Consider the following 21,053-nt stretch of genomic DNA (forward strand, 5'->3'; position numbering starts at 1 on the left):
AATATTGGCGAGGGTGCATTTTTGCGGGCTGTTTAATGGAGCCAATTGTGGCATTAGTAATATACTGAGCCGATTGTAGATAATTATTTTTTGCTGCTTTATGTGGAAATAAATGCTACTTTTTAATAGCTTTTATAATTTATCGCACACCAAAGTGTTCGAATTAAAATCATAAAAATAGTAAACTAATTGCATAACTTTAGGCGTTTTAAGTAAAACGCCCGGAATTATGCAGTTTTTTATACATATTTGTACTTTTAAAATCTTAGTAGTATTATTTCTCCAGAAAAGCTCATCAATTATGTAGGCTCAAATATCAAAGATGTTCATTACATGCACAATCAAGATCATATTGATTTCAATTTCCCATCCAACTGATTGAAGAGCCCTTGAGGGATAATAGTTTATTGTGAATCAATTTTCCACTCATTGAATCATCATATTCGTAGCTAATCATCAAATAATACAACTATTGTTCATGCCTTGATGGGGCCCTTAATATTTGTTTCCTAGCCCTTCAGTAACCAATTACGATTGTGTCCATCTGAGGCAACCAATTCCGTGGTCCAGATTAACCGCCCCCCGGAATATATAAACGGATTGTGTGACCGATGTCAAACATTTATGAGTTAACATTTTCCACTCGATTGCCACCCGGCTTCAGGGCTTAATTAAAAATCTCTTAACTCTCAACCATCATGCCTTCCTCAACAGTGACTGACCTGAGCACAAGCTGTTCACTTTAACGAGACCTCCACACAGAATGAAAGTTTAATCGCTTCTAATATCGACAGTACGTCCCACCGGTACCGATGGGGCCTTTGAAGCTGAAGCACAACACGCACACCCACGCATATAAAAGGACCAACGGAATGTCACCGAAAGGGAGGGAGAGAGAAAGAGAGGGTCCGATGGAAAATGAATGCCCTTTAAGTCCTCTTCCACACCTTACCCATCCACCTCGCCCATTCAAAACTCCTCATTGCTGCCCCTTTTGCTCAACAGAAACTGGTAATCGGTACCATTTTACGACTCACTGACCAAACTGTCCGAGCGATTCATGGTTTTGATAGTTTGCAGACACACTGACCGTCCGCCGGAAGGGGTACGGGGTGAGGGTGTAGATGCGAAAGGTTTCTGTTCAGGAGATGGCGCAGGCACAATCGAGCTTAATCGGTCCTCGGAGAAAATTAAAAGCCATTTTGCTATCAACCGTAAAAAGGGTTGTAATGCTGATAGTGCTAGGGGTTTATTTTTACGCCATGGGACACAAAATAGCTGGCCAACGAGTGATAAACGTCACCAGCTGTAAATCGACACCCGACCTACCGGATCCACTTTCGCATCCAGTCGATAGTTTGGCCGCTGGGATTCATTTGCCGTAGAATTTGGTGAAACGCCTCGGGTTTGGTGGTGCAGTTTATGGGATGGGATGTTTGTCAGTTTATGAACAAATCTAAGAAATATGTTAGCCTATGTTTAATGTTAGTTTTGGGAAAGCTTTTAAATCACTATCCGAGCATGAAATGGGTCCAGTTGGGGTGGGAAGCTGTGTACCGAGCAATAACCGTCCGTGCTAAAGCGTGCGTGCTGGTGAATTATTCTACGGCTTGTTTGCAATAAATTTTCCAACCTAATCCTTCCATCGCTTGACCATCGCTCAGGTATTCTCCACCTTTTTTTTGCCGGTTGCCACTACAAGTGGTGTGGTTAAATCTGATCTTCGATCTACTTAAGGTGTATTGGGAAGAAGCAAAAAAAAAAGAATCAACTGTTAAGCGTTTGCTGCACTGGGGAAAAAGGAAATGTGGGACAATTCAAGGAGGTAAGCATGCAGCAAACGGTCACTACCTTACTCAAACGAAACCGTTTGGACATGAGCTTTACCATAACACATCTCGCCCGGAATGACCCAATCGGAAAGAAGGGAGAAAATGGGAAAAAAGCACACCGAAGCCTAAAACAAATTTCCGTACAGTGGGAAAAATGGGAATATCCCGGTAGGATAAACCCGGAAACTGGTACCGGGCCGCATCGTGTACCGCTTTTAATAAGACTAGGTTAATAAATAACCGGCCCCCAAAAGGAGCATCCTTCGGTTCTTATCTGATCCTTCCGTATCGATCGATACACTTGGCCTTTTTTGGGGTGGATGAAAGGGAAAATCAAGAATAAATTCCTACGACACGAATATCCTGTGAAGGCTGTGTGTTTGCTTTAACCTTTTTTTTTTTGTTGTTGCGCCTATTGGTCTTAAGCTCCTCGAACTCTCGGACCAAAAACATTCCAGATTGGTTCGCCGGTGCATGAATTTTATCCTTCGCACACTTGAGCGTGTTGCAGAAGATCACTTCACCACGGTGGAGACGATTTTTTTACCTATCTTGCTCCATACTACCATCTTTAAGCTCCAAAATACTTAGGACTTCGTCCGTTTTCCTCCGTACTTTCTTCTTCTTTTTTACCCTTCTCAAATGAAGTGAGGTTAAGTGGACGTCGACGAGGCCTGTGTTCGATAAAATAAACAACTCGGGCGTGCTCGGTATCGAGAAGAAAAGGAGACAGAATCATGGAAAAAAGTGTGTTCAAAACACCACCAACTCTCGCCGATGTAATGCCCAGCTCTTAAGGGCTAGCGAAAAACGACACATCACAAACATGGACATGGGATGGGAAAACTAACCGACACAATAGCTTTGCTTTGGTACCTTGAGGAGTTTTTTTTCTTCCTCCCGATCTTACCGTGTACCGTGTTGTTCTGTTGTAAAGAAAGGAACAACCACTTAAAAGACTATTTCGACAGGTTGTTTTTGTTGTTGTTTTGAGAACGTCATCGTACACTTCATGATGATGATGATGATGATGACGATGAGAAAAACCTTCTCCATCTTTCTCCATGTCCCCACCTTCCCCTACGTTATGCAAAGAACACTGGAGCAAGTAACATCTCCCACTCCCCCAAAGCAAAAAAAAGGATACATATGCTTTCACAACAATGACCCTTTTTGGGGAAGTGCGTAACACCGCCCAGGTAGCCCCAAAAAAACCGATGCAACCTAGCCGATCCAATGGCATTAAAGTCCTTCGGAACAATTGTTTCACCGAGGGTCGAGGGTGTAAGCATACCCTCTCAGGATTGATGATAATAAAGCACATGTAGCAGCACCGCTTTGTTGAAACACTGGTGGCGTTCTTTGCACTGAATAGAACAACCTTCCGTTGAGAGGTTTTGTGTTTGAAATGACAATGAAATATTTGGTGGGTTTACGAATTGGATAGCGAGCGCACAAAAGGGTCTCGGAAAAAACAAACGTCAGCACCCACCTGGGCGGGTGCGTCAAAGGTAAAAACACATTAAAAGTGGACTCTTTCACTTTGCAAACCAAGATGTACCGAAGGTTGAGTGAATGTGAAGCAAAGTTTTTTTTTATTTTGCTATTTAATTTCGTTCTTAACCTAACACAAAATTTGGTGGGTTTATCTTTTCTATTGTATGATTTCTTTTGTTATTACACTCAACATAAATCTAACGTAAAACACCGAAATTACTTGTGTCGAAAATAATGAGATTGTTGGTTGGTCAATGTTGCTTCCTCAAAGTTTTATCCGTTCAATGGGTTTTTTAATCGGATTTTTCACACTCACAGGTTTGCAGCAAAGTGTTCGGAAATGCATCCGCACTCGCCAAACACAAGCTAACGCACAGTGACGAGCGCAAGTATGTGTGCGGCATGTGTTCGAAGGCGTTCAAACGGCAGGACCACCTGTAAGTAGCGAACACACCTGTTTGGGGGTTGTCCATTTTTCCGTCATCCTTTAATCATCTCTTCTTCGTTTATTTCCATACAGCAATGGCCATATGCTGACGCATCGTAACAAAAAGCCGTACGAATGTAAGGCGGAAGGCTGTGGCAAATCGTACTGTGATGCGCGATCGCTAAGACGTCATACCGAGAACCATCACAGCGCACTTGGGCTGGCGAACTCATCCGGTACGGCAAGTCCCGGCCCTGGTGGAAGTAATGCAGGACCGCCCGGTGGGCTTAGTTTATCACCAGCGACAGCGAGCGGTAAGTATTTGGGCCGATTTGTAGATTTCTGATCAATGATCACCATAGGAAGTTTTAAACGCCTAAAAGTATGCAATTTACTATACTGCATTAGATTTTTTAGGGGTTAATGATCCTTTTTTGCTTTCTGTATATTAGTTTATTGTTTATTGAATCCATTTCTTTAATTGATATATTTATTACGTTCCAAATCGTTTACAGGAAGCAATCAGTACCATAATTTCAAGAGCATTTACTTACAGTACCATTGTTCTTGGAAACAATTGCAGTAAAGATGTAATGAAACTAAGAGGAAACCCGCAAAAGCTTCCTATGTAATTTCATTCGATTATTCCTCTGCAGAAGAAGGAATGATTGCAACTAATGCAACATCTTTGAGTTTGTATTTACCGCTCCTTCTCGTGACCTCAATTTACCTAAAGTGGAGTTCAGTTAGAACCGCATATCTCTCGACATGAAATTGATTTATTCCATTTATTTCCATTTCCATTCCGTAACGCAACAGAAACAAATGACTCTAAAAAACAATCTTTCCAATAATGCTTAATAGCTAAAAATAGAGATACATGCTAATGGAGCTTGATTCCCAAGAATCGAACAACGTTATTGATTCTAAGAGGTATAAGCTTCAACAAGCTCGTAATTGAATTCTGTGTACATTTCCCGCAATTTTCCTGCACCAACAAAATTACTCAAACGGACAAACAGCGAATACAGTTCGTATCCACTAAGTGGGTATTGGATGCCATTTGCTGCTCCAAAACACAGAGCGCATCTTCGTTTGAAAACTAATTTCAATACAAACCGGTTTTTAATGCCAACTAATCAGATCAGCCATTCTGTTTGCTGGCCGACCTGTATGTTCGCGCCGAAACTTAAAAGGAGAGTGTGACAATTTGTGACAACCACCAGTTTTGTTGCCTGCTGTCGATACGTTTTTCAGTGCTGATTTTGTCTGCCATAAAAATTCCACCCTTTCCCCCCCCCGGGGGGGTTGTTCGTCCCCGTTTAACCACCTATTTTCCCGAACCGAACCACAAAACTACGGATGGGGAATTGGACGTCGGAATTCATTCAAAGTACGTGCAAATGTGCGATTGTTTGCACAATTTTGTGCCCACATTTCTGCACGTTTATTTTCACAGATAGCAAAAATGAGAACGTAATATGAAAGAAAAAAAATAGCACAACACAACAACACAACGTTCGATTGTGTGTTATTGATGATTTTTTGTTTGTCCGTAGTGTTCGTTGTCGATTTGTATTTGGGAAAACAGAGGTAGGCAGCAAGGAGGAACGCAGGAACGCAGTGAATTCCACATCATGCTGCTTTCTTTTTCCCTACAGAATAGGATAAAGAGTAAAAACGGGATTGCTGTTTGAAGGTTTCCCTTTTTTCTGTTGTTGCTACTCCCCCGGTGAAAAGTGCTCACCGTGGCCCTGCTGACGTAGCCTCACCGACAGCCGGTGTTGTCGGTGGTGATGATGCTGATGATGGAAAAAGGGATCGAATTGCTTACGAACAGCTTTCGAGTACCACAGGTACACCGGAACTGGCTCCACAACGCACACGTGTGTGGTGCGGTGTGTTCGTGAGTAAACGTGAAAAAAAACCCACCCCAAAAAACCCACACCAATGGAAAGAGGATCGAAAATTTGATTGGTGCTGACAGTTTATTGAAATTGAATGGGATTTTCGGTTTGCAGCAGCAGCAGCGAGAGAGAAAGAAAGAGGGAAGGGAGAGGTAGAGAGTAAGGGTACACAAATGCAGAAGTTGGCAACCAGCCATCAGCATTTTCGAAGCAACATATTCCGGTTCATATAGGGCCAGCGAAACGAAGCAGCGCAAGAAAGCATCGAACAGTTCCCATCCACCATCAACTGGCGTCTTGCCCCCCCGTTGAGGCACTTTTGAGATAACTTCCAAGTTGCGATGCAGGTGTGGGTGGTTGCGACGATTGCAAACAACACAAAAAAATCCCAAATTTGCTGATGTGTGTCGGAACGAACGGTGAATCGGTCGTGTGTTTGAGAGTGACGTGTGGATCGAACCAAAAACGTTTCGTACCGTTCAACTTTCTTTTTTGGCGCCCTTCCCTTTCCGATTCCCGTGTTTCGCTGAAGTGCCACGGCGTTCGTTATCCCGTGTGCCTTATCTCCGATGCGAGCTTTCATTGGCTTTTGGCGGACTGCGTTCGTTAAGAACAACTCAAGCATGCTGCCAGTTTGCATTCGCATTCGATGGACGGGAAAAAATGTGCTCAGTGAGATAAGGGCGAATAAATCTGATGATTTGCGATGGTTTAGACAGCTTCCATTTTGCATTACAGTAGGTGTCGTCGAGTGTAAAGATGGTTTGAATTTAAGCAACAAAAATGTTCCCTTGAAGAAATTTGTTGTTATAAGAAACTTATAAGAATTAGAAGAAACGTTACTCGAAATGTAATTCTACTATACATTTTTGTTTCAAATATTTGTCATTGCGGTGGAATGGAATTTGTAACATCACAGCCTAAAAGTATGCAATCGTCATTCAAAATTGCTTTCTTACCAGAAAATAATACCAATTCCATATCTTCTGGCGTATGCATATTAAATATCTTTCTCGTGCGATTTAAAGTATTCACTAATGATATCAATTGTTCATTTTTTCCCCCTCAAGGCGATGCAAGCTCTCCCCATGGAGCAACATTAGTCCAATTCACCACCACAACCACCGGCAACGGAACGACCGGCAGTAGCTCCAGCAACAGCAATTGTAGCCTTTCGAGCAGCAGTTCGAGCAGCAGTTCCAGCAGCAGCAGTAGCAGCAGCAGCAGTAGTAGTAGCGGAAACGTTAGCGACTCCAGCTCCAGCTGCAAATCGCCTTCACCGAGCTCGCCCGCGCCAGGCTCGGGAAATGAGGGCCTTACGCGCCAACAGCTCGATCTTATTTCCCAGATCATGCAGCAGACGAAGCAGGCGAATGCAGCGGCCGCTGCTGCTGCCGCCGCTTCCAGTGTCAGCGCGAGCGGTAACGGCACCGGACAGTTGGTCACCACCAGCCAGAAGGTTCCGGTACGTCCACGAACCTGGAATATGCAGGTAAGCCCCCTAATCAACACTAAACAGCGAAAGAAGCGACAAGAAATGTGTGTGCTGAGAGTCGTTTAATGGCCGTTAGGCTCTCGGTGGTAGCATCAAGCATTTTAACGACACACTCCGTTCCCACTTCCACACCCACTGAACACCGCCGTTTACACACATCCAATCCAACACCAAAGGAGGGTAATTTAATTCTTCCTATTCCAGCGCCCAGCGGATGCCCAGCGCGAATTAAAGGAAAAGTGTCCCATTGTTCGCTTGTTTCAGCGTGTATTTGCGCTCTCCCTCTCTCTTTCTATCTTTGCGCACAAATGGTCTTTCCTTTTTGTAGTATTTTTCGCTTGCTCGCTGTGCGCGAAATGGATACCATTATCATATCCTCATATATCCACGTGCGCGCACCAGGCGCCTCCATCGGAAAGCGCATTTTGGTGGCATCGCACCGGTTGTAGTTTCTTTTCTTTTTTTTCTTTTTTGTTCTCAACCCAGACCGGAACAATGTCCCGGTGCTGTTTTGCATTTTGATATGGATTCAAGTTTCCGCTACGTTCTTTTCGATTTTAGCACACATAAAAAAAACAGCAACACACAGCGAACTTCGACGGAGGAGCGCCTTCAAGGCGTCCACGAGCCGAATTTCACCACAGGGAAATGATCCACCCCGTTTGTAGAGAGGCTAGTGTTTCGAAGTCTTTGTGTGTAAGCGTGTGTATGCATTGCAATGCAAAGCGATACACACACACACACCGTATAGTTTCAACGATCCCAGTCCGAACAAACAGCTTCCCATTGGGACCATTTCCATGCCCTTTTGCCTTCCCGGTTTCGGTACCATTCGAATCGCTTATGCTCTCGATGACAATGGGGATAGCGGACGATGTTTTATTCATAATTTTTGCTGAAACTCCCTCGCAGCTTCATGCAAAGATTCAGCCCCACACGATGGCAACTGTATTTCTGTGCGCTTTCTTCATCTTATTCTCCTTCTTACTGCTGGCCGTTCTGCTTCTACACGTGCGCGCATTCCGTACATCGACGACTGTCGGCGCTCTCGAACATGCTCGGATGGCTTCGATTGGCAAATGCTTTGTGTTGGGGACGGTATGCTAAATCAAAATGGCACGGTGAGCCCATTTTCGAAGCGCTGGCACGCATTCAACGCTGGATCTTGTGAAGCCCTTCCAAGCGCGCATTATCGCTTCGATAGCTTTCACACGGGTACTGGTGTGTTTATGTGTATGGGAAAAAAATGGTAAAAGATAGCTGTTGATGGAATTTCTTCAGCCTGGAGAGTGTGTTCAAGCGCTAATGCACTTGGCACTTGTTGAAAATGGGTTGACAATGATTCCAATCGCACTGATTATTGATTTTGTACCTCATGAAGAGAGAAAACTTAGGGAATTTATGTTTATATTTAAAAGCTTTAGTACAAACAGATTTCAATTGTATTCAAAGATATTTCTAAGCTCACTAAATGTATAAATTCCATATACCGTGAATACCTTCTGGCAAAATGATTGCAATCATATTTTTTCTTTTTTTTGCCTTCAACTGTTTTGACAATACAGAGCAAACTAACAATGCCCGTCCAACAAGAGAAAGTGCACAGTCTATATTACAACGCGCCTAAATGAATGCAATTTTAATACAGAGTTGTCTTCTTTATGAAATATTTTTCGACAGCAACGCTCTATATGCAGCTACCCAACAAAGGCATTATGAAATTCCGCACTATTCAAGCGAAATCTATTTGTTCGTGAATAGAAATATAAAACCCCGAGAAAAAAAACCTTTGTTGTATTAAATATCTGAAAACATATCAAATGTTTGACTTTTGCCGGGAATAAAATAGTTTGTTATTTGTATGGTATGCTTTCCTAGCGTTGTCTACCTGTGTGAAGCGTAATGATTCCAATTGTAAACCATACGAAGATTCGAGCGATACGATTTTACATCTCCATCCTTGGTGACATTAATTACTGTCGTTGATGCAGCAATAACACAACGCCAGAAGCTATTTACGCCACAGCTTTCAACCATGTTCAAGCATCTCTTTCTAACCCGGTAGTGTTTCCGGTGTAAAGATGTGCTGTGTCCTGCAAGCCATCCAATGTACACAATCAACAAAAACTTCCACTTTGTGACCGTTCCTGGTAGTGAAGAAACACTCGCTTCCAACGAATGTCCCTTTTGCAATCTGCAATCATACCGATCTTTATTAACAACTTCATTCACTACCGGGAGGATTGTGCGCTCCGGACAGGGTTCGAATTCTTAGAATCAAGATATTGCCCTAGTTTTCGGGGCCAGAACAACAACAAACAGTGACACGAGCAAAAACAAAGTACAGTAAAAGCGCATTCGCACATCTACACGCAAAATTGCTGCGTTGGTTTCATTTCGTAAAATTGCAAAAACACTTTTGCCCCCCTTTTCACGCAACACGTCCCAACACATTGCTCCTTTGCTGTTGTTTACCTACAACCCGGATGGATACCTGTTAGGGACTCAATTTTCCAAAATTGCTATATCTTTTGTGACCCGTCCCCACACTGTTTGGTTTGCTGTTAAAAAGTAAAAACCGGGCCGGGGGGAAAAAAAAGCTGAAGTTAAATGAAGTCCTACGACCGTTTTGCGCACGGGTTTCCATCATTACCCATGGTGCGACCTTTGTGCCGATGGTTTTGCACCGTTTGTCGAGTGTAAGTGTAAGGTCTCAAGGTGTTATTACTATTATTATTATTATTATTATTGTCATTATCAGCAACGTCACCGTCATTAAACTAGATCGAGCTTGGAATATTGCCAATAGACAGAGAGCGGCTTTTTTTTCTCTTTCCCGTGCTGTGGTTCACACCAAAAAAAAACATGGACAAGAGAAGAAAAACACACACAACAAACAAGAGGGATGGTATCACCCAGCGTGAAAACGGTTTATTTTCCTAGGAGAAGCAACAAAACGACATAAAGGGAAGGTTGGGAAGGTTAACTCTAGTGCTTGATAGTACTTTATAATTTTGAATTCACAACCACCCGTTGGCTTTTTCTCGGTTCGGTTGTACAATGTTTCCATTTTTTTTGTGTGTCGTTTTGGTGCAAAAATAAAAGTGGTTCCTTGCCTTTTCCCGTAGCGTTTCAGTGCTTCTAGCCTGTGTGGATTGTTTTTTAAACGCTCGGAACACTGGAACAACAGCTACACCTTGCGTGTGTTGCGAGCGTGTAATGAAAGCGATCCTCATCGGCCAACGATAACCGGTGGCAGATAGGACGGTAAGACACCATCGTTTTCTTTTTTTTGTCTACAGCACCCAAAAAACAAGGCTTTCGAAATGAAATTTCCTTTCAAGAAGCTATTCAAGCCCTTTCGCAGCAAAGCCAAACAAAAACCGAAACCGTTGGGCTTACGCATTATGATAATCGATATGGCAAGTGCTTGCTTTTTATTTCATCGCGAGAAGTGTCACGAAATAAACGCTAACGAGTTTTTTCTCGCTCTCCCACACCCCACCCCATTTCGGGCCGATGTTAGGCCGTTGGGGTGTGTTTTTTTTCTTTCTTTGTTGGTATGTTATTTTTTCATTTTCCACATCTTAACATCACTTTCCATTGGTTGCGATCGCTTTCGATGAGGGGATTTTTCAATTTTGTTCTACGCTCGGCGTACGGTGAATGTCAAGCACAAAAAACAAGCCATGTTATTTCTTTTGGTAAAGGGAAAAAGTTTTATCCTTATCCAATATTGAAACGGTTAAATAGGGGCTTTGTATGTGTGTGTGTGTCTGTGTACATGGAAAGCCGTTTAAATAAAATGACACTTTTAATGTAATTTTTTTTCACGGCGGAAGAAACTGCTCCTTACAACAAGCTTGTGCTTTATGTTATCACCCATTTTTCCGTTGATTAAAGACTTCCATTTTGTGGTCGTTGTATTGTCCCAAAAGTCACACCGTTTATCGATAAGCCATTCACGTTCGGAGCAATTTAACTTGCGAAACAAAAGGGCTCACCCATGCACAAACATCTTTAAACACCTGGCACAGTGGGAACGTGTTGCGGACACCTTTAAAGTCAAGTCTCTCAACCGAAACACGCTAATGTTTCACGGATGATGAGCATCAGCTCCGTACCGATCTTAAGCACCGTACTTTACAATGAACGGGTGAACGGAAAATGAAAATTAAGCACATTGGTTTGTATGTCTTGCCCTGCTTCATGAACACTTTCGGTTCCTATCTTTTCCGCTTTTGCAGCAATCATCCAATTTACCTTGGTATGCTGCGGTGCGAATAGATACCCGACGGTTTCCATGCACACTGGAACGGAATTGGACTTTCCGGCCTTTCCGGCCATTCCGGACACTTCCGGTATACGAACCCAAATCAGACCGTGTCAGCAATCCTCTCTTGGCTTATGAATTATTGCCCTTAGATATGGGACGGTCCATTAATTTTCGCACAACTTCTGAGCGAACCCCTTTTTTCCTGTTGTCTTGCTGATTCGCCTCCGAGGATTGCAATCGCATAAGAAGGACGGTGGTAGGAATTCTTTGCCAGCTCAGTGGCACATTTCTTTTCGCCATTTTCCCAAGATAAGGGAAAGAATCTGTGCAAAAGGATACCCTTTGAAGGTATTTTCCTTCAAAAGGCGTAGAAAGGCAAATAAAAGGTTTGATTATAAGAAATGGAACAGATTCAAGACAAATGGAAATACTTAAGGAAGGCTCAAATATGGCGTTTATTTTTGTAAGAAATCGCTATTCAAACATAGCATAGTTGATGAAGGTTTATTCAAGACTAGCTGCTTCGGCTGCTTTAAGTTTAGAAGACTCCAAGCATTTGCAAAAGCAGCAAAAGATGATTATTCACAAAAACAACTAAGTTATTTAGAACTCGACCCAAAATACAAGATATTCCTAACATTGTGAAGACCTTGCAAAAATGCTCCAGATTTTGGTAACTTCTAGCGCGACACTTTCTTATCTAACATTCTGGATTTTCTATCAAAATCTACCGGATATAGAACCAACAACCTTACAAACTATAAAAAACAAAACGCCTAAAGTTATGCAATTCACATAGCAAAAGCTACCTTCATTGCGCTTTGCTTCAAGTTGACTATTTCACAGAACCACATCGAACCATTTAGAAGTAAATTTATAAAAATTAAAGTATAAAGCTTGAGTTTCTTTTTTTTTCCCCATCTCCAATAATGGTATTCGGTCAGATAATCATTCGTTTTTCCCATCCATTAGCTCCGTACATCATCTAATACCTTTCCGCACTAGAATATCCTTAAATTGCAAAGCACTTCACGAAGGATTTCACTTTCTAAAGTAAGCTTTATGGTACCAGCAAACCAAACCCGCCACCCGATTTTTGCCATTCATGGTAAAATCTCCCAAAATTGATCCATTCCGTTTTACAACCTTGCCGAGTTCGACGCAACAAAAAACAACAACAAAAAACCGCGTAACTCCTTCGTACCGCACAGGATGTCGTAAATGGTAACACCGAGTTTTGCTACATATGTACACTAACAGCTCACAAAACAGATAAACAACCTCCACAGGGGCATGGTGGCTCCTTTTTTGGAAAGTGCCATAAAAAGTGTTTTCCACCGTCCAGAATCCGGTTACGGCACGGTGCGTAATGCGATTCGTCCATCTGATGGCCCGCCTGATGTACGTTTCCGTACGGCGCTGATGAAGAATGTGAATGGATTGGGGTTGAATGGATGGGCACAATCATTCACCATTTCGGGGCCGGGTACGGTTCCGGCAACCGTCCGTACCGATCGTGCTTTTACGCGCCACCAAATCAAAATCCTTCGCCAAATCGAACCATCGAATCCTAAGGTAGAGTGGCATAAATGTTCAATGCTTTACCGGTCGCTTCCCCAAAAACCCGTCCCGATAGACCCGATAGAAGCGTGCGAAGACGGGTTCAAACACTAATATACGACTGCTTTCAACCGATCGTTCCGGCCTATATTTACGACCTGATCCTAAGCTTACGGTTCCTTTCCCATCGCAAAGCATGGGGAGATGGTTTTAATGAACATACTTCAGCCTTTTAGAAAACGAGGAACAACAAACAGCCAAAAAAATAAACGAATCTCGATAGTAAAGCCGACCCTGTCAGAACCATTCACATCCAAAATGTGAGTGTTTGCTGTCATGTGTGATTTGAGGGATGGAAGCAAACAAAAAATGAGATAGGAATCGGTTCACTTGCTTCCGGCACACGGTTTCCAGCCGGCGGATTCACTCACGTGCAATTTATAGCATCCCCGACCGATATCATCGTTAGAGCTGGTTTCCCACTTCCCAGCATTATTGATGGGTCATTTGCCTGTGAAATAGCACTGGCAGTAGCCAGAAATCGCCCGAAGGGAGTGCTTTGATTTTAGCTCTTGATCATAATGGAGTTGCGGCAATAAAGGATTGAGATGTGAAATCATAATTGAACACACATCAAAACTTGCCGTTTTGCGTGAAGTGAACACATTTCCGATGCAAATCATCCGCCCCCAAAAAGCCTTTTTACCACGTGTCGCTGACAGGGTGGATACACACGAAAACCGCATGTGTCCGCAAGGTAAAGGGATCCGGATCGACCCGGAACGTTGAAACGCACCGAAGGGTGGGCATCTTCGTGCTTGGAAAACGGATGAATCTCTCCCGGATGGGATGGCTTAATTTCTTCCCGGTCTATCTCCAACCCGGTTCGCGTTGACAAGCGTGATTGAGAGACGGATCACGGCGGGACACTCGTTAGGGGTAACAGACAACCGCAAACTTTGTCCTTACCGAGTAACGAGTAACCACCAGTCTGTGTGCAGACTTCCTTCTGGGACGGAACTTATGTGAGCAAGACGATCGCTACAAAGAATCCTCGATTCTACAAACCCCACCCTAATGTGCTATCCTTTCTGTCCTGCACACAATTCTCATCCCATTTGCTTTGCGTTTTCCCAAAATGAATATGTCACTTTTCATCAAGGATAAGTGATGAAAGATAACCGAAACCGAAACCGGGCCACCCTTTCGGTCACGAACCTTGCGAAAGCGAGATCGGCCTTTGCATTCAGCGCTTGTCTGCCGCACCGCGTGTAAGGCACATTCGATACTTTGGAGCATTTGTGGAAGGTTTTTTAAGCTAAAAAGAAAAATATCTTTTGAGTAACTTTATTTCTCAATGACCTTAGTTGTATTAAATGCTACAAAAGATATATCATGTAATTCGCAATAATATTTACGCCAGTTCTTATAACTGAAGAAAAACGCCTAGATGTATGCAATCTGTTTGTAAAACTATTCCTGTATGACTTTACTTTACAAGGAACAGTAAGCGAATATATCGTCAGTAATGTTTCTTACCACAAACAGACACACGGTACCATACAGTCGAAATATCCTTCTAACATGCTTGCTAAACCGTAAGCTCATTTGCCACGACATGGCCGTGGTACAAACCGAAAATCTCATTTAATGGGTTTCGAAGTTTGATCCTTGTCGGTTGTGCAGCCGTCTATCCATCCAAGCAGTACCGTGGCGTGGTACACACATTTCCTGTTGACTGTTGGAACTCGACCAAATAGGCACACGCACCACTTTTGCCCCATGGGCCCGCACCGGGCTCCGGGTGACGGATTGAATAACGAAATTTGATTGAATAGATAAGTTTCAATTGAATTACGGACTTAGAAGACGACGGCATGCTGGGATGACACGGTCGCAACTCCGGATGCCGGATGCAACGAAACGGATGACTCCGTGCTGTGTTTAGTGTGCGTGCCCGTGTGTCACTGTGTGCCGGTGTGTCACCAAACCTTGTCACAAAGGCGACAACGGCGTCCCCGAATACCCGGGAGAAATGCCAATGAAGAACGTGCCCGAGCCAGAACCACTACGAAGGTGGTGGTTGAGTGCCTGGCTGGGAACTTCTTTGCCTAAAGTGCCTGTCCGTTTGTCCCGAGGTAAATGTGTTTGACGAAATGGGTTTATCGTTTCGCACCGCTCGCAAATGTTGCAATGTCACAGTAGTGCAAAAGGAGTAGCGGATTGGAGGAGAACGGGGGGGGGGGGGGAGTTTGGGACGATTCGTATCCAACCCGCCTGAAAAGGGCAGCTAACGAGCTTTCGGGTTAGGGATTACAACAACTCGAGAACAAACAACTTGTCGAAAGTGGTTACCAAGTTTCCGGGCCTTTTCTCGACTAGCGCACAGAGGGGAGGGAACGTGTTGCTGTTGGGGAGTCTTTTTTTTTTGTGTGTGTGTCCAGCGCAAAGAATGTTGTGCGGTATTGCATACGTTTTGGGGGTGAAAAATGAAACTGATACTTGGGCCTGGGTAAAGGGCGAAAGTTTACCGGTGGGTAAAACATTTCTTAACGAGATGTTTGAAACCATTAGGGTTAGTGAAGACATATTAGTCTTTTTTTTTTTGGGTATGCCTAGAAGCCTAATCTGACTTTTACTATATGAAAGGTATACACAAGGTACTGCTAAAGCCAAAACACCCAGTTATATATTGTGTCCAAAGAATAACTTCGTCCAATAATTTATATGCGTGATTATTTGATGTTACTGCGAAAATGCTAAAACGTACAACTTCATAGCGTTCGAATGTATTTTATACTAAAATTATGTATGCCTGCAACTCCTACTGCTTGCAACATTTCTGCATAACTTTATTGCTCTTCTAATGCTACAAAAAAGTCCTCTTACAAAACTCACAGTGGATAAAAGCTTTCCCAATGGTTTTAGTTTTGTTTCTGCACCACTCCTATTTCGCTGTCATTTTGCTCGGACCATCCACCGATAAGCACTACTACCTCCCGAGGCGGAAATGCAAGAAATGTCCCATCACAGAGAGAGTGGCTCGAATCTCGCAAAGTTTGACCCTTGGTGAATCCATAAATTTAACACAGCCATACCCAGCGAAAGATTAAGACAACTGGTACAGCCCGTACCGCCAAGGGAACCGCGTAATCTACCGACCAAAATGGACGACGACGAAACCGCCCATTAGTAGTTCCGGTAGCACCGGATGCCAACTCACCGAACGCGGACTGCCTATGGTTTGTAGGAACAGAGTGCGGACAAAGGGCACATTTCCATTTTAAAAGATAATAATAGTTTTACCCTCCCTGTGGGTTGGTTTATTCTCCGGAGGGAGACTGCTGTTCATTTCTCGGACAGTCTGGCTGTAGATGGCAGATGAGAATAGGACGCAACCCAACAAAAAAACACACACAGACACTCATACAGTCGTAAATTAACATTGTGCTCCTTTTGCTTCACCATTCTGTCCTAGGGGTGAAATAATCTAGCAAGAGAATAGAAGAAAAAAAAACCCAAACTCTTAGCCTCTCTGCTACATGATCCCCGGACGTACAAACGAAACGACCAAAAGTCAGAAGCAGATTTCTAACCATTTTTGCGCGACACTACACTGCCACCTTGTATCGCTTTGTTCCATCCCGGCAAACACGTCCACTCTTTTAATGCTCTTACATACCCCAAAAAAGACACAAGATGACCGACTTACCAGATCTCTGAATGCCTTACTTTTCAGCTGCAGCTCAGCCAGAACAAGCTGTCCGCAACTACCGCAACGACGGCGACGACACTAACGTCAGCGGTGGCGTCGACAACGGCAACGGTGGTTAGTACAGTGCCAGTGCCTTCAATGGCAGTCGGACAGACGACCACGCTGTCCACCTCCAACGCCGTCAACCCCACCATCATCAGCTCACACCCGAACGGTACCATCACCACCAACATCATCAGCAAGGCGACAAATGCTGGCGGTGCAAGTGCCGATCCTAATGGACCACTCGCCGGGACAGCGACCATCTCAGTGTCGTCGTCTGCGGTCGGTACGTCCTCCATCAGTGCGGTCAGTGCGGTTTCGACGACGGCATCCACTACAACGACAACTACATTAACAACCGGCATCGGACAGGGTGGCGGTGTGCAGAATCAACCTGCTCAACAGCCTGCCGCCGCCGCTACCACCACCAAGCTCGAGCAGAAGCCGGTCGAATGTAACCTGTGCCACCGGAAGTTCAAAAATATTCCCGCCCTCAACGGGCATATGCGATTGCACGGCGGTTACTTCAAGAAGGATTCGGAGGCAAAGAAATGTGATAAGAAGGAAAACACTGGGCCACCGCTACAGACAGCGAGCGTTGGTGTGCGGGCATTGATCGAGGAGAAGATCATCAATAAGCGCAGCAAGGATTTGAAGGTAGGACATTTTGATTCGATTTTACTCTGTGTTTAATTTTGGTTGTTTTTTTAATTTTGATAGATTGTTGCAAAAGTGAATTTTGTTAATCTTTTAGACTGTTTTTATGCATAAAAAAATATTATTTGATTGCATAATGTCATAGCAGACATTTAAATTTTTAAATTGCATAATTTTAGGCGTTTCCATTCAATTCAAATCTCATGCAATCGCATGACATTGCTGTCAAAATGGAGCCATGTTCCGCTTCTGCAACAAACTATCTCGTACCTGTATATGTGATGCATTTATAGTTTCGTTTCTTTTCCGTTCCGTTTCCTAATGTGTCGTATCTTTCTTTGGTGTACCGTTTCGTGCCACCGCGCGTTTTGGTAATGATAGAATCTCTTATTGAAGGGTTCATTCGTCGTACCGGCTCCACCGTTAACCGCCCGTCGGCTGATCGACGCCAACGAAGCATTCCTCTCACCGAAACCGAACACGGTTGCAATCGTCTCCACGTCCAACGGTACTACCCAGATCATCAATACCGCCACGTTGCACTCCAAAGCCACGCTTATAAATGTCACCAGCTCACCACAGTCCATCAGCACCTCTTCGGCACCTTCCATAACGATCAATGGCTTGGCGACGGGTGCTACCACCACTACGGTTGCCGGCACCGAACTCAAAGATGCTACATTAATCGAACTGCTAAAACGCGGTACCAAGGTGGCGGTGAAACGGACAGCCTCCACAGGGGATACCTCCTCCACAGTGTTATCACTGCAGCAGTCCACGATCAATCCAACGATCTCCTCCGCGACCATCGCTAATCATGCAACGGCTCAGCTGATCACGTCTGCCAACTCTCGTACCGTTACCGTGCTGCCCGGTGCGACACTGTCCACAACGCCAAAGATGTCGCCCACGATCACTGGCACGAGTCTGATGACGAATCCCACCAACGATGGTACTCCACTGTCGTTAACCATATCGCAAACACCGACATCAGCACCAGGCGATGTGTTTACGCTAGCCTACTCTACCGACTTTGGTGATGGCGATGTGTACAGCGTAAGCGATACGGCCATGCTACTGCAAGCCGTCGACCCGATCCAGCTTCTGCAGGACTCAAACTCAACCGAACCGCTCGACGAGATCGCTCTCTCCGACTACGGCTCCATTAGTGATCAAGGATTTGCACCTTCGCGTCAAATACAGGCCGTGCTAGACTCTCCCTTACCGGAGGGACTGGCCGAGTTTGGAGCCCTGCACGGTAAAGACTTCAGTGTGTTATACGGTGGCACAACAACGTCCGGCGAAGTGAATGGAGGAACGACTTCTTCTGCCACCAATTTGCTTCAATCCTCCCCGTCGGGATCTCATCTTTCACCGCTTCCTTCACCACTGGCCTATCCAACGCCTCCGGCCTCGCACGAGGCGGTGGCACAGGCATCGCCTTTTCTGGACGACTCGCGTCACTTCACCGACGCGGGCTCCTTCTTCGACGATAAGCGCGGTGCGCAAAGTTTCCTCGACGATGGCTTCTTCAAGACCGAACCGAAGGACGATGAAACGAAAGTGTCCGACAGTGAGAAGATACTGGCGCTCAAGCATGAGCTGCTGGATGAAAATCACGACCTGTTCCGAGCAAACAAACACCTGCTGGATGAGCATTGTTCGGAGCTGTTCAAGACGGAGGATAGCTTTTTCGCCGAGTCCAAGCCCACCTCGGTGGATGGAACGTCCAAGATGAATCTGGACTTTCTGGACGATGCGCAGGTCTTTATCGAGGAGACGCGTAACGCATCTTCGCCCTTATCGAATGCATTCTTTTCCGCTACCATGTCATCGGCGGCGGAAGTGAAGGAAGCACTCGAAGAGGTATTACCCAACGATGATGACGACGATATTGGTGTGACGGAGGGTGATATCGATCTGTATTACCTTAATGGCCTTTCCTCGCTGCAGTCACAAATGATGCCCAATTCGGACGATCCATTACTGTCCTCGTCACCGAAAGACTTTGCCCACCGGCAGCATCAAAAGTTTCTCTTCGAACAGAGTCAAGCCGCTCAGCAGCAACAGCTACAGCAACATCAGCAACAGCTGCAGCAGCAGCAACAACAATTACAACAACAGCAACAGCAGCAACTATTGCAACAACAGCAACAACAACAATCCGCCGGTGTTGGCGCAATCAACCAATGCATGCCTCCTAGTGCCAAAAAATCTAAACCCTCGGACGTTGATCCGAGCACCTTTGGAGGTGATGCGAATAAGGTTCCCCTCACGGTACAAACCGATCCCATGCCAAAGGACGCGGACAGTGTGTTCCTCAGTCCGAGCAGTCTGTCCTCACACAGCTGTTCCTCTTCCTCGTCTTCATCCTCACTGTCGCTTTCCTCGGTAGCTTCACCCAGACTGCAGCATGCGCTCCTGGGCAGTGCCAACTCTGGAGGACCTGTGTGGCCTCGCAAGCGCTCCCAATCATCAGCAACCGGTGCTGTGAACGTCTCCAGCCTTCCCGTCGGCCAGCGCAAACCAACCATCTATCTGTCCAAACTGCGGCGATCCACCACGTCGCTTCTGCCGGCATTACACTACACCCCTGCACCGATGCTAAACCCCGAACGTATCGGAACTACCGGATTGTACACGAACGTAACGCACGCTCGTTCCACAGGTGCCACGGACGTGGATCTCGACTCCACAATGGACAGCACGAGTGACATCTTTTCCGAGCCTCCGTTACCGATACGTCCCCGTATTAACCTCGGCCCAGACTATCAAGCCATCGTACCGGAATGTACGCGACCGGTCTACAGTGGGCTGCAGCAGTTCCACGCTGCCCAGCAGGCCCAACGTCTCTGGGATCCGGCGTTAACTCCGAACGAGCGTCAAGTGCAACGTTTCATCGAGCTCGCTCGTTCGTCGGCCGCTCCGTTGGGATGCCACTCGGAGGAGAATGCGCTGCGTGCTCTGCTGGAAGCGAATGGTGAGATACACCAGGCCATTCTCGGTATGCTGCAGGGTCCCCCTGCCACCATACATCGCCGCTGGACGGCCGACGAAATCGAGCAGCTCATCCAGGGTCTCGAAGAGTACGGCAAAGACTTTCACCGAATCGCACGTGATTTGCTGCCCGGCAAATCGACTGCCGATTGTGTGCAGATGTACTACTTCTGGAAGAAGCTCGGAATCGATTACAAAGGTACGACGGCACTAGCCGGACCCAAATACACCGGCATGCATGGTTCACCGTCCCCTACACCGTCACCACCGGCTCCACCGCCGCCGGTAGAGGATCTACTGTTGGATCATCTGGACTATACGGCCAATACGGGCACAGGGACGACACTTGCCAGATCGCATCAGCCCGTACAAACTGTCAATCTTCAGCAAAATGGCCACACCGTCAGTACGCCCAGCGATGTCCGACCGCATGTCTGCGAAGTTCCTGACTGTTCAGCGGTAGGTCTTTCTTTTATCGAACTTCTTCCCTTACAATTTCATTAAACAACCCAAGTCTTGGATCTTTACAGCAAGTACATAAATGTTAATGAATCTCATATTAAAAGACACATAATTCCTGAAGGTTTTTAATACCTTCTTCAAATACATCTACACAACTAACACCATATAGTACAATTTTATTGGCAA

The 21,053-nt window shown here is 45.2% G+C and overlaps 1 protein-coding gene across 6 annotated transcripts in view; it reads left to right on the forward strand.

The window, feature by feature from the left end:
• Positions 1–21,053, forward strand: part of LOC125766387 (serine-rich adhesin for platelets) — a 153,877-nt gene that overhangs the window by 122,322 nt on the left and 10,502 nt on the right. For 5 of the 6 annotated variants that reach the window (XM_049432273.1, XM_049432270.1, XM_049432272.1 and 2 more), the window contains exons 6-10: positions 3,648–3,766; positions 3,850–4,070; positions 6,734–7,155; positions 16,734–17,408; positions 17,790–20,864. In XM_049432273.1, the coding sequence (XP_049288230.1) occupies positions 3,648–3,766; positions 3,850–4,070; positions 6,734–7,155; positions 16,734–17,408; positions 17,790–20,864 (4,512 nt within the window). The remainder of the gene's footprint in view (positions 1–3,647; positions 3,767–3,849; positions 4,071–6,733; positions 7,156–16,733; positions 17,409–17,789; positions 20,865–21,053) is intronic. The other variant, XM_049432275.1, reaches the window with a different exon arrangement.

This window comes from Anopheles funestus, chromosome 2RL, assembly GCF_943734845.2.
Source record: "Anopheles funestus chromosome 2RL, idAnoFuneDA-416_04, whole genome shotgun sequence".
Taxonomy (NCBI): domain Eukaryota; kingdom Metazoa; phylum Arthropoda; class Insecta; order Diptera; family Culicidae; genus Anopheles; species Anopheles funestus.